The sequence below is a fragment of the Dermacentor variabilis genome, chromosome 2, assembly GCF_050947875.1.
Source record: "Dermacentor variabilis isolate Ectoservices chromosome 2, ASM5094787v1, whole genome shotgun sequence".
NCBI lineage: Eukaryota > Metazoa > Arthropoda > Arachnida > Ixodida > Ixodidae > Dermacentor > Dermacentor variabilis.
In genome coordinates this window covers 104103008-104116100 of record NC_134569.1, presented here as the reverse complement: position 1 = coordinate 104116100, position 13093 = coordinate 104103008, and the positions used below count along the sequence as shown (strand labels likewise).

The following is a 13093-nucleotide window of genomic DNA, read 5'->3' as shown; positions in this document are numbered from 1 at the left end:
CCCTTCTTTCAGACATTGCTTTTAAATTTCCAATGTATATTACAAAAAATGTGTACATTTTCGGCATATGGTTCTCTGCTATGTGGTCGCTACACCAAGAAAAACAATTCCCACCCTGGTAAAGCAGTTTACACCGCGTGCCTTCAGTTCCGATATTGTGCAGAATTTTTTTTCTTACAAAATGAACACATTTTTCTAACACTCCAGTGGAAGTATTACGGCTTAAATACACACAAACAGCAGAAGCTTGACTAGTACCTCTCTGGTGGCTATGGCTGCAGAGAAGGAAATCAAACCATTTATGCACGTACCCTTTTCTGAAGAATGAGGCATTTGCCACTTTGACACTGCAGTTGTGCAGTACATCAGAGATAAGGTATAGTCTGGCCACCTGAAAACAAAAGGATGGAAATAAAGAAAATGTTGGCAAAAAGACTGTCAAAGGAAGCAAACGTATGCATTATTTAATGGACTCAAATGCTTGCTAATTCAGAGACATGTTTGGCTGTGCACTAGTTAGTTTAGATTAGCCCCGCAGCGCGACAAGTACGAAGAGTTGCAAATACACTATAAAAGTGATGGCAACGCCCAGCGAAAAGATAGTCGGTAAGTAGACATCACCACATTCATCACCTCAAAATAATTTGTGCATACCGTAAAAACTGGAATATAGCTCGAACTTTTTTTTCAAAAAAACCATTGAGAAAAGTCGACCCTCGTCTTATATACCAGACATTGGTGGAAAAACTACGGAAGTCTTGCAACAATGGGTGGATGAAATAAAGAGCCGCCTTCGCCATCGCCATCAGCAGCGCGGCGTGGCGACATTGTGGCACCGCCAATTTGCGTTTACATTGTCACAAAGTTATATTGGTTAAAGGCTGCTTTTTAACATTTTGTTTCAAAATGAGCGGAAGCCGACGGCAATTCACCGCCGCCTTCAAGGAAAAGGCGATTGAGTGCACGGAAGCCCACGGCAACCTCGCGGCACAGCATGAATTTGGAGTATCCGAAAAGAGCATTCGGTACTGGCGGAGGCAGAAGCAGTAAACCAACAGAAAACGTCATTTTGTGGGCAGACCGCAGAACTGGAAGACAAGGTTGCGGAGTTCGTTTGGGAGCTGCGTGTAAGATCGCTGCCTGTGACTGCCGAATGCATCCGTTTGAAAGCGGTAGAGATAGCACGCGCCTCTGGACTGGGCAGTGACAAGCACTCGTCATCCGACTCTAGTTCGGACGACTCTGATCAAAGGCGTTGCTCTGATTCATAGTAGCGCTTGCGTACTTCGTGCCCTTCTGTGTACTGTACACCCGGCCAATTTTTAACAGTATTGCGCGACCATCGACCCGTGCATTTGTCAGCACCTTATCATCACAGCACAGAGCGGCGAAATAGCGAAAGTAAGCTCACGTGTACACATTTGCGCATCTCGTTTGTTTCGCCGCTCAGCGCCGTTAATAAGGTGCTGACAAGCACGCGGGTTGATGGTCGCACAATACATACTGTTAAAAATTGGCCGGGTGCACATGCGAGCAGCATTTAAATAAATACTGTCACTATTGTGCATGAGTCGCATTTGTTTCAAGGTAAGGGTGTTTTTCGGTACTTTTGCCATTGAAAAATATTTTTGTTCATTTTTAGAATTCGTTAGTTGGGGGATCGACCTATATTCCGGTCCGACCTATAGTCCGGTTTTTATGGTATTTAGGCCCCTGTATGAACTATGGTAACATTTCACGCGTTTTTTTCACGTTTGCATTACATGTAATGCCATATTGGTCTTAAGGACAAATTTTTAAGCCATGATAGCATGGTAGTTGTGGCAAGCATTCGTGTTCCTTTGACTAAGTGCAAGGCATACAATTTTAAAACCTTGTGGGAAGCCATTAGCTAATCAGATGACAAGCTCTAGCTACTGCTCAGAAGCTAGAGTCAAACTCATTGAATACATTGTGATAGATGATTAACCGATGAGTGGATATGAAATGGTCAGGAAAATGGAAAGCATTTGCAATTTGGGTAAACGTGCACATCATGACAATGCAGCTGCAGCAATGTGAAGCAAGTGATGAGGGCTTGATATTCCGCAGACATTTCGGGAGTTCTGCCAAGAGCTTGCAAGCACTAACAATTTGTATGAGATGACGAGAACAGCAATACAAACGAGGGCTATGAAGTTCTTCAAGAGATAAAGGTAAAGTAACTACGTGCTCACCAAAAGTGTACAGTTTCGCAGAGGTCTGCCACCTTCCGCACAAAATGAGCCAGGGTTGTGAGTGAAAGTGACAAGTCACGTTCGCAGTAAAAAAGTTTGTCGAGACACCACCGATTGTGGCTGACCTGTGCTATGCCTTTATGGTCTACCTGCTTTATCTGGCACACACGAGGACCCCCTAATTGTAGGGGAGAGCTAATAGTTATTTTTTATATCAAATTGATTATATATCAAACAGTGCCAGAAGCAAATTGAATTGAGTATTTATTGAATAGTATTCAAATAATGAACAGCCGTTATCACAATTAATATAAAACAATTTTCACATCATAGCATTCTTAAAATTACCAAGTTTCTGCTCTTACACAGTACGTTATGAAGCTATGTTTATCAAAAGCTCAAATGGAACATTAAAAGCAAACAATTTGTATCTTCCCACGCGCAGATTCTGAATGATCACTGTACAGCCTGTAAAATATGGATACCTAGGTAACATAGCCTGCTCCACTACACAAGTTCTCATGTTTTGTGTCTATACTATGCCTGTGGGGGTGAAAACTTACCGTACTTTTGCTCCAACTGTGTGTTTATTTGGGTGCAATTGGCGTTTTGAAGTATTCAAAAAGTATTCAAAAAATATTCGCATTTACGAAGAGTGACTATTCAATTCAAAGACCAAATCGAATAGGAGACGATTTGGTTCCTTATTAAAAAATTTCCAATATTCGCACACCTCTACTTAATTACAATCTTAACATGTATGAGTTATCATAGTTCAATTCCCTCTGAATGGACAGAAATGTCCTGTTGTGTGTATTAAGATGTTGCCTAGCACTGGATCCTTTATGGCACACACAGTGCCAATCACCAATGCTGAACGAGTTGAAAATACGAAAAAAAAGAGGTGTTTATGTAGTGATTTTTGCACTAAGAAAAAGAAAAACAAGAGAAACTAATTTCAGAAGTAGTAATCTGGACGTTGGTCATCAAAGAAAGCGTGAAACTGATGAGACAGTGGTGCTGTTAGTGCCAACTATGCTTATCTGTGCCCTAGTGGTGGCTTCTCTGTGCTGTGCGATTAGTTTTTAAACTGTATGACAGTGCTTGGCGAATAACGGTGCTGCCCACCGTAGGTGTGGCCCACAAAATTTCACCTTTTTGTGCAAAGGTGTTTCCAGGATGGACAGCGATTGGGTGATACAGTCAACAATCTCCTCAGCCGCATCAGCATGTTCAATGCAGTAGACCATGGCTTCCATGATGCGAGGACGCTCTGGGGTAAGGTTACGCAGCATGTCTTCAAGTTTGTCTCGTTGGCTGTAAGGAAAAAAATTGAGCATACCATGAGCATGTTGTTGCCCTCCTACAATGAATCCACATTCTTCAGATGATCTCAGATACATTTCCAAATGCCTAAGGTTTGTCACTGATTCCCTCCTTGGCTTTGAGTTATTTCAATGACATTCTTTCATGACAAGAGGCTCTTCTAGAAGAACTTAATAGATACTTTGTCTTCAATATATTATCCCTGTGTCTTTATTTCTAAGTTGGAGATAATAATTTGCATGCAGGAATTGTGAAAGATGATGGTGAAAGAAGACAAAATAATTTGCAGTTTGCTACGCTAGAACACTTTACCGTTTAGGCATCTACTGAGAAGTCCTACATAAAAGAGTACATTGTTGTACTGCCATACATTATTGCATGCGGCTAGACCAAGCAAATGTCAAAGCGTGCTATGCCTTTTCATAGGCCTGTCTGCACACAAATGGTCACTCATGCCATACGTGGTTTGTCTTCTTCTTAGCTTTGTGATGACAGATCTCCCAAATGAATGTCAGCAAGTTTTTGAGGAAGTGTGTATGGCCTGCCAATAGTCTTTATTGAATGCTATTTAGCATCAGGTAACCAACCACCTACTGATTTCTGTGTCCCATGTGACAAGCAACTTCTAGCAGCAAGTGTAAAGCCAATTTTGGGCATATTCTCTAGCTTTTCTCAGCAAATTCTATTACCGTGAGCAACAGCAATGACGTAAATACTCCCTCAAGTTCGATTACCACAATCCCCTTGTACAGCAAAAGCTTGTTAATTGTAATGCCGCGGGGATGCTAGGAAAATTTGACTTAATCCAAATTCTAACTAATGAAAGTCAGAGAAAAAAATTGCTCGGTTAAGGCACGTATATAGTCTGACGTGGTGTGAACATGCGCGCACACACGCTACGTCACAATGATGTCAACAACAATGCCTATACTTCGAATCACTGGTGCAGCCAACGCAACTGGACGCGGCCAATGCGGTCCAATGTGCCTGACGTCGAGATAGCTCTTGCTCCATTTGCGCGTTTGTCGCGCTGACTGGTGCAGAGAAAAAAAATTCACAGTTTTGCCCAAAAAGCAAACAATCGATTGCGATAGCAAATTAGTAGATAGCTATACAAAGTAAGGATAGTAGTTTTATCAGCCGTACAAACTTGTAAACATTTGATTACTAACTAAATTAACAAGCACGGTGCCAAGCGTGCGTAGGTAAGCATGAACACATCTCGCTTGATGAACATGGAAACTCGCTAAAAAACACGAGTGACAAAACGCAGCAGTAGCAGCAAGTGAATTTATCTTCGTACAGCTCTCGCTTCAATGCGAACGAAACATAGAATGGACATTGCTTATGAAGTTACCAGCACTACGCGCACTCTGCAAACATCGCAAATCGCTTTGAAGATGAGGCCCACACAGGCACACACTTTGGCCGCGCCATAAGCAGCAGCCGCAGGAGAAGAGCGCCTCCCCCCTCCCCCACCTCACCCCCAAGCTTAGCACATTAAAGGAGAGGGTGCACTCCGCCCCGCCTTCCTCGCTTGCGCACGCAAGATTGAATTGCGTGCGCCGGCTCACTGTTGCACGATTTCGCTCGTACACAAAGAACACGGCGTGCGGCGACGGTGTTATCGTCCTTGCCGCTGGTGGAAAAAGCAAAGCTGCGCGGCTTGCGTGGCATCGCCAGCGTCGCCAAGATGCTTTCGTGCACTAGCACTCTCCCAATCAACAATGGCACGGAGTTCAAGTTATCGGTGGTGGTGCGGATTTCAGTATGAATTAACGAGATGTGTTACAAATTGCTTTCACTACATTGTTGGACGAACTGCGGCAGCTACTTCGAATTATCCGAAATTTTGAATTTACAAGTTCTGAATTAACGAGCTTTTACTGTACAGTCAAACCTCGATATATCAAACACGGATGTATCGAATTATTGCGTATATTGAACACTTTATATATAACTTGGAAAAAAAGCATGCATTATTAATTCTTTATTTTGAACGGGGTCGGACGTAAAATAGATATATTGAACTCCGCAACCACGGACCACATGTGCTCCATTGACAGGCGGCGAGCTTTCCCGCAACACCCTCGAAGATAGCGGTGCCACGGTGGGCGTTCCCGAATGCTGCGATCGCGCTGAGGGCAACATTTGAATCTATGAGCGTAGGCATGCAGCGGCTTAGCTAGTTCGCCAACGTCAATGACGCATTGTATTTGTCGCACCCACTCCTCAGTGCCGCGCTCTGCGCCTGCCATGCGTTGTGAGGACTGGCGTTTTGCATTGACAAACACGCGCAACAGTGCGTGCTCACTGGGCTCACTCATAGACGCCTTAGCAGACATTATTCAATACTTTGTTATTGACAGTGTTTCAACATGCTTCGACTGAGGGACTTGGAGATCGCAGCAGAAGTAGCGGCCCAACGAAGATGCTGCCGAGGTTGATCCCGCAAGAGCTGATGTTGCCCCGCTCCGAACTTTAACTGGTGGTGTGGCCCTTCTACGTCGCTCCTGTGGTGCAACAGACGGCACCGGCCTATCGCTTGTGGATCGTTTAGACTATGTTGAGGACTCCGTGTTTAAAGGTCAACTCAGGCGTTTTTTAACCATATTAGGATATAGACATTTTCAAATGGCATTGACAGTCCAGTCACCGGTAGGGTTGTTCAATTTACTTGAAAATTCATCAAATATTTTAAATAAACAATAAACAAGACACCGAAACCTAAACAGGTAGCTGCTTCGTGTGACGTCATGATCAGTCGATGATGTCAGATCCTATACAACCATAAACACGCAGAATGCGTACTAAACTTGCAGTACACATGGCGCTAACGCCATAGAAGCGAAGCTGATGGTGTCTCCTGTTGACACAGGGAGCTTTTACAGATTTTCCTAAGTAAACAGCGGCGATTTTAGTGACAGTGGCAGTGTAGTCTCTGACGTCGCAAACACAGGGTGGCCAGTAAAAGGTCATGAGTCGGGAACGCAACCAATTTTTAAAATTCATTTTCAGGAAAACTAAATGACTTGCAGCAATATTGCTTGGCACAGATAATCAGAGTGTAAAAGAGAATGCATTCAAAACTTTATTAATATCAGTGGACATTGAAAAATTGCCGGAGTTGCCCGGCAACTCCGGCAAAAATTGCACGTGGCTGCCAATAAGATGCAGGCTACACTGCTGCAGTATTCAGCCAAATAAATACTTTGTGTGAAGCTTTAAGTGTGTATTACCTGCGCCACGATTGGGGCGTGATCAGGGGTCGTTCGCAGAGCGCGCATTCAGTTGTGCCGTGCGCGTTTGGCCTAGACTGCCCCAACTTTTGAAGAAGTCGGCACTGCCTAGGCTAATTGCATGCGGAAGCAATCGACTGCACGTTCACGGCTGATGAAGTCAGCGCGGCCTAAGCCAATTGCGCGCGGCACAGCATAACGCGTGCTCCGAATAACGGTCCCCGATCGCGCAGAAGTTCATTATTTAATTTGCAGAAATTTTTTACATGCTTTTTACGTGATTTTATATATTGAATTCTGGCTATATCGAACTATTTCGTGATCACCGCGCTGTTCGATATATCTTCTTTTAATCTTTCCGTCCCCTTTTCCCTTTCCCCAGTGTAGGGTAGCCAACTGGGCTCAGTCCTGGTTAACCTTCCTACCTTTCATTTATCATTTGCTCTCTCTCTCTCTCTCTCTCTCTCTCTGCTATCTGGGATCACTAAAACAGTGGTGAGATTTTGTAGCAAGGAAAATGGAAATTTGTAGCAGCTGCCCTTAGTTTTGTAGCAGGTTGCCAAAACAAGAAAAACAGAGGACAAAAGCTACATTTAGTGCATTTGTTACAGATATAACACAAAATTTAAATACTGACTAGAATAAATAAATGCCAGCTTGGTATTACAGCTGTGCCAAAATGACAATAGGAGTGCACTAGAGTGCTTCTTGATGATCACTAAGGTTGAGGATTGGGCGAGTTGGTATTGCATTCTTTTTTTTCTTTCAGCGCTCGTTTCTTTCATCTGGCTGGCTCAGCTTGTTTCTTCCTTTCTATGTTGCGCTGTACCAGTTTTAGAATACTTTCTGATGAGCAGTGAACAGCCACACACCAAACCAACACAACACAGAAGACACGAAACAAATTGGTTTGCAGAACTCTGCCAACACTGACAGCACTTAAAAATGTGGCTTTTAGTCAGCAGCAGAGAAGTTATAATTTCACAGCACAATAGACAATATAAGATTACAGCACACAGTACCTTTTTGCCATTAAAAACAAGAAGATTTATCGGTCATAACCCCAATACACATAATGCTGTATAGCAAATTAAATGTCACAGTTTCGCCACCCATAAGTCAAAGCACTGAAGCAGTAGCAAAATATTACACAACTACATGAAGTAAGATTCGCGATATTATCAGTCATATAAAATGGAATAAACATTTCCTAACTAAATAAATTAAAGAGCATCGTGTCACGCGTGTACCTGCAAACGCGAACAGATCTCACTCAATGATCATGACCACTTGCTATCCCAACGCTGGTGTGAAGCCTGCAGAGGGGCGCGAATTCTTCTGCTGCCACTCACTTCAACGAGTCTCCAAAACTTGAGACTATGCGACATCCCATCAGCACTAGGTGCCCAGGAAGACAGTACACATGCAACCACCAGCCATCGTGGCTTGCCCAACTTTTGCATTCACTGAGGATTACCTCCAAGATTGTTGTAGAAGTATGGGAGAGGCCTTTGCCCTGCAGTGGGCATAGCCAGGCTGATGATGATGATGACCTCCAAGATTAGGTGCGGGCCATTTACGCGCTCAGTCGTTTGCACAGCCATGTGCAGCCACGGCCGGGCTGGCGCAAGAGACATGCACTCACATGCACGCTTATTGCACGCTTGCTCACAATACCGCACACTCATGCCCCCCCCCACCTTATGCCTTGTGCACCCTGGCTCTTATCACACCACCTCCAACCTTCTCGGTTCGCTTTCACATGCTTTCCTTCTCACCCACAGCATATGACCCGTTGGGTGTGACAGGATTTTATAGCACTTCGACTTTATATGGAACCTCACACTGGCACTGATGGCAAAAATATGCCCGGAGTGTCTAGAATTGCAACTGAAATGAAGCACAAGGACCAACTCACATGTACTATGTAGTACAAGGGCTGCAAGAGGGGTATCATCAGTGCCCTTCAGAAGCAATAAAAGCCATGACAGAGAACAGAATCCAAAAATAGACAACGCCTAGCATAAATACTGCAACAATACTAAGTACGTATCATCAGTTCAGGAGTGCCTCTCCCACTAAGGCTATGTATGCCATGGGTACAATGTACAAACGTGGGGCACGTCGACAACGCAGAATTGACCGAGTACACGCAACTAAACACAACACAACTTCATCCTAGACTATGTACAACCCCCGAATATGACAGACCATGAACATGTGTGAGCGCACACTGGATTGATTGAATTAGCACAGTGACGCTTTAGCTTTATGAAGGGCAGAAGACACGACTGCATTCTTTGCATAAGGTGGCGGCGACCACCCCCTGGCATTGACCAAACTCCCTTTGCAGCGGCCTCAGAGGTTGCACAATTTGTCTTGGAGCAGATTTAATGGAAAGCAGCAGATTGGAGAAACTGAAGCAGCATTTCAACCACTGCTAAAAGCAATACTGCCACACAAGGCATTGGCAAGGTGTCATGCTTTTGCACTGTGCCTGGGTGCAGTTAAAAAAAAAAACGGTGGTGACTTAGTAGGGGTGGGCTGCGCGGTGTGCCCACAACAAAACCCTGAAGCCCCTATGACATTCCCACTTACAAAGGCAAGCACTTTCTGTTAACCTGCCTACACCCAGCAACTGACCTGTCACTGAGTGAGCCCTTCTTGTTCTCTTCTTTAGCAGGTGAGGCCTCCTGCTCCTTCTCCACCAGCTCTGGAGGCATGCCCTGGAGGTATGGGTTCATCGGGGGTGGCTTCCAGAGGGAACCCGTTTCAAACATGCGGAACTCCTGTGTTCGCCACCTGTTAGGGTGGTCACCCTGCAAGTGCAGTCGGGGAGTGGGGTAGAGGATGAAAAAGAACAGTGTCCCTATAGCAGATATCACCTTGCAATCTAGTTTTGTAACAAGATTCATAAAATAAAAAAAGTGATTTTTTTTTTTTACAGCTTGGCACTGTCTGGCATCATAACGGTACATCTGTAAAGATTGCTCAGCTCCATTAGTGACTGCACTAACATTTGCACCAAACAGTCAAGCTACATCGTGAAAAATAAATGTTTTATTAGTGTGTAAGCAACAACAAAACAGTTGGATAAGCTTTCGGCAGACTATCTGTGATGGGTTATTTGGCGGCACGTGGAGCTTGACTGCATTTAGTACACTACATTTATTTGCTGCAATTACAGCTACGTCCAAAAAGAAAGGACCCCTTTTCGTTTCTCTGAGTAGTGACTATATGCAGTGACCTTGTAGAGATATTGTACTTTGATTTTGAAGATGCAGCCCTAATAATAAGGAACCTATAGAAGGCAAACAACAGCAGGCTTACTAGTTATAGAAAACTTGTTGGTAGGATAACATGTGCAGTTACATTACTTTCACTCCAAGAAATGCCCAGATGACAGGTGAAATTGCATGGTAAATAACTGACCATGCTTAGAGGTCACTCTGTAATAGCAATGCTTACATTGAGAAAATTTTCCATGCTATGTACTGGCCAGTTTCCCATGAATTTTTTTAACTTTTAAAAAGCCAGAACTTGATAGTTGTATTTGTTACGCAGCACATTTCACTACTCGTGTGGCTTGCTTCCGCACACAATCAACATGAAATGTCGACAGAGTTGAAGTGGCTGTTTAAGGGGACACTGCAGTGAACTCTCGTTAAGACAAACTCAGTTAAGCCGAATTTTCGCATATAACGAAGAACATGGGAACGTTTGTTTGGTTTTTCATAGACTCAATATAAAAAAAATTCGCTTAAGACAGTCCACCTCAGACGTACTCTTCGTCTTAAATTCGTCTGAATTCGTCTGAATTCGTCTTAAAGGGAGTCTGCTGTATACTTTTGCACTGTTGTCATAACTGAATCACACACAACACACCAACAGTTATATACAGTACCCTCAGTAATGCGTTTTCTTGGTCATAAGTGAAGCCCAGTCACTGTGATGCTAAAAGCATACTCAGCATGTTGATGCAATACATTTTTCCGGGTGCTACTATGCTCTATTCCTACAGTCCTAAGCAAAATGTATTACACTCAAACCTTATTAATTTGAACACACTTAATACAAACTTCCGGTTTATTCGAACTGACGCTGTGGTCCTGTCAAGGTTATGTGTATTACAATGGGCAAAAATGCACGGAAATTCGAAAGCACAAGCATTTGCGACGGTTAATTCGAACATACTGCGCTCCGACAATGCTCTCAGCACGCCAAATCATACGGCGGCACCTCCGGCCAGTGTTCCTCAGACCCCGCCATAGAGGAAGAGCTTAGGAGAGACTCCAACGCCGTGCACGGAAGGGAAAAAAAAGAAAAGTGGCGGAAATTTGTGTGCAGGCGCGCATTACTGATTACTTTTGTTTGTGCCAGATTAGTGAATTATGTTAGTGTCGCAGCACCACTACGTAACCCCCAGAGCCAATGCATAAGGACGTCTTAAATTTTGAACACAAAAAACCTTCACCGTCCGACTTTCCAGACTTTTTTGCCATGATCGCAGGTCCGAGAAGGTATTAATCAAAGCCACCACCACCATCGCCATCTCGACTATCGCGCCGCCTCGAGCCGGTGCTCTCGCATGCAGATCCGCTGGCAGCCGTAGCAACAATGCAGTGACGCTAGGCCTAGCTACTTTGACGTTCGCTATCAAGCTTCTTGCTGTTCGGTGCCGTGTTTTTTCATTGAAACAATTCGCCACTGTTGGCAATGGCGCCGACTGTGCCTCTATAATAATCCTCACCAATGGCTTTGGAGCGCAGAAAGCACGGTGCGTTGCATAATGCCGGTTCCTGATAGTCAACTTCGCCCCAGTACAGCAGTTTTACGCGGTGAAGCATACCAAAAGTTTGAAGGGGCAATTGTCACAAGACATGGAATGTTTCCTTTTATAGTACACACGTGCACCCGCTGTCTTCTATCACAGTACAAGCACTAATTGACTGTAATGTGTAAATACATGTGCATTATTCTTATGGAACTTCCCACTCATGTCAATGCACATGTGGAACTGCAGGTAAATCCGCCATTCAATTAGCTTCCTTTAATTCGAACTTCTTTTAGTTCAGATAAACTTTAGAGCCCCCTCGAGTTGGAATGATCGAGATTCAACTGTAGAACGTTCCTGGTGCAATCACTTAGGTAAAAGGCAAAAACCACAATGAAACAATTATGGCTTCATAAACTAAATAAAGCACCGCATCTCCTGTCTTCTTGCTCTCCATGACCAGTAAAGGCTTTAACTCATGATCATAGATGTCTGTTTAAAAAGGAACTATAACAAGGTGGGTTCTAGGATATGCTCCTCCATGAAACACTACTTTGGTAAACAAGATTCAGGAAAGAAACAGCTCCCGTCCCCTCCTCTGTCACAAGCGTTGAAACTACAATATAGAACACTATAAATGACATGCTCAGAACTCACCTGTAGAATGGAGAAGAGCCGCCAGCGGTAGTAGACATGAGCAGGGCTCTGGTTCTCAAAGAGGAACCTAGAATAGCCAGCTCAGGGCTCATACATGGGCACTTCATTGCATCACACAACACAGCACATAAGAAATGTGGCAACTCTATAAACAGGAAAATTTTTCCCAGCAATATAATTCCAGGAACTGAACTAAATGTGTAAGATGATGTCACAAGTAGTAAGTGGCCACCAGAAATTGCAACCAATCGTCTTGCCAGTTTCTTTATATAATATGTAAAACTTCACTGCCCTGCTGCATTCCAACATTAAAAAATGGACCCCATAAATTCAGTTGTCTTCATATTCAAACACCATTATATTTTTCATAGACAATTGCAAGCAGAAAAACCAGCAATACATGTGTGAAACTAATGTATGTAATGCTTAGTAACAGCCACACAGTACAATTATCCCCGAAACTGAAGTTACAAAGGTTCAGTATTCCAGAAACTGAAGCTAGGAAGGAAAGTACTTAAAACGATCGACTAAAGGCCAGGGGGAGGGGCTCTTACGAGACAACCAAAAAATAATGGCAACTGCATGCCATCCTACCTGAACATGGGGTTGTTGAGCTCCCGGTTCATGATCATGGCTTCAAACATTGGCCCCTCTCGTACGACGAACTCGATCATGCGATGGATCAGGCAGAGTAGGCTCCTGTGGGTTGGGAATGGGTCAAGAGAGAAAGAGCCACAGGTAGTACCCGCCCAAGGGGCAATGACAATGTGGCCATCGAACAAAAAAAAAAAAAAAAAAAAAAAAAAAAAGGAGACATTAATTTGCACGAAGGGCCACAGAAGACGTTGTAAAACACCTAACCCTCAGTGTTATCTACCCTG

At 43.8% G+C, this 13093-nt stretch overlaps 1 protein-coding gene across 1 annotated transcript in view; it reads right to left on the bottom strand.

The window, feature by feature from the left end:
* LOC142572441 (U2 snRNP-associated SURP motif-containing protein) overlaps positions 1-13093 on the bottom strand; it is a 64964-nt gene that overhangs the window by 29353 nt on the left and 22518 nt on the right. Inside the window, exons 10-14 of the mRNA XM_075681561.1 lie at positions 12807-12911; positions 12213-12279; positions 9425-9600; positions 3371-3533; positions 312-391 (exon numbers count right to left, since the gene is read on the bottom strand). Coding sequence (XP_075537676.1) covers positions 312-391; positions 3371-3533; positions 9425-9600; positions 12213-12279; positions 12807-12911 — 591 coding nt within the window. The remainder of the gene's footprint in view (positions 1-311; positions 392-3370; positions 3534-9424; positions 9601-12212; positions 12280-12806; positions 12912-13093) is intronic.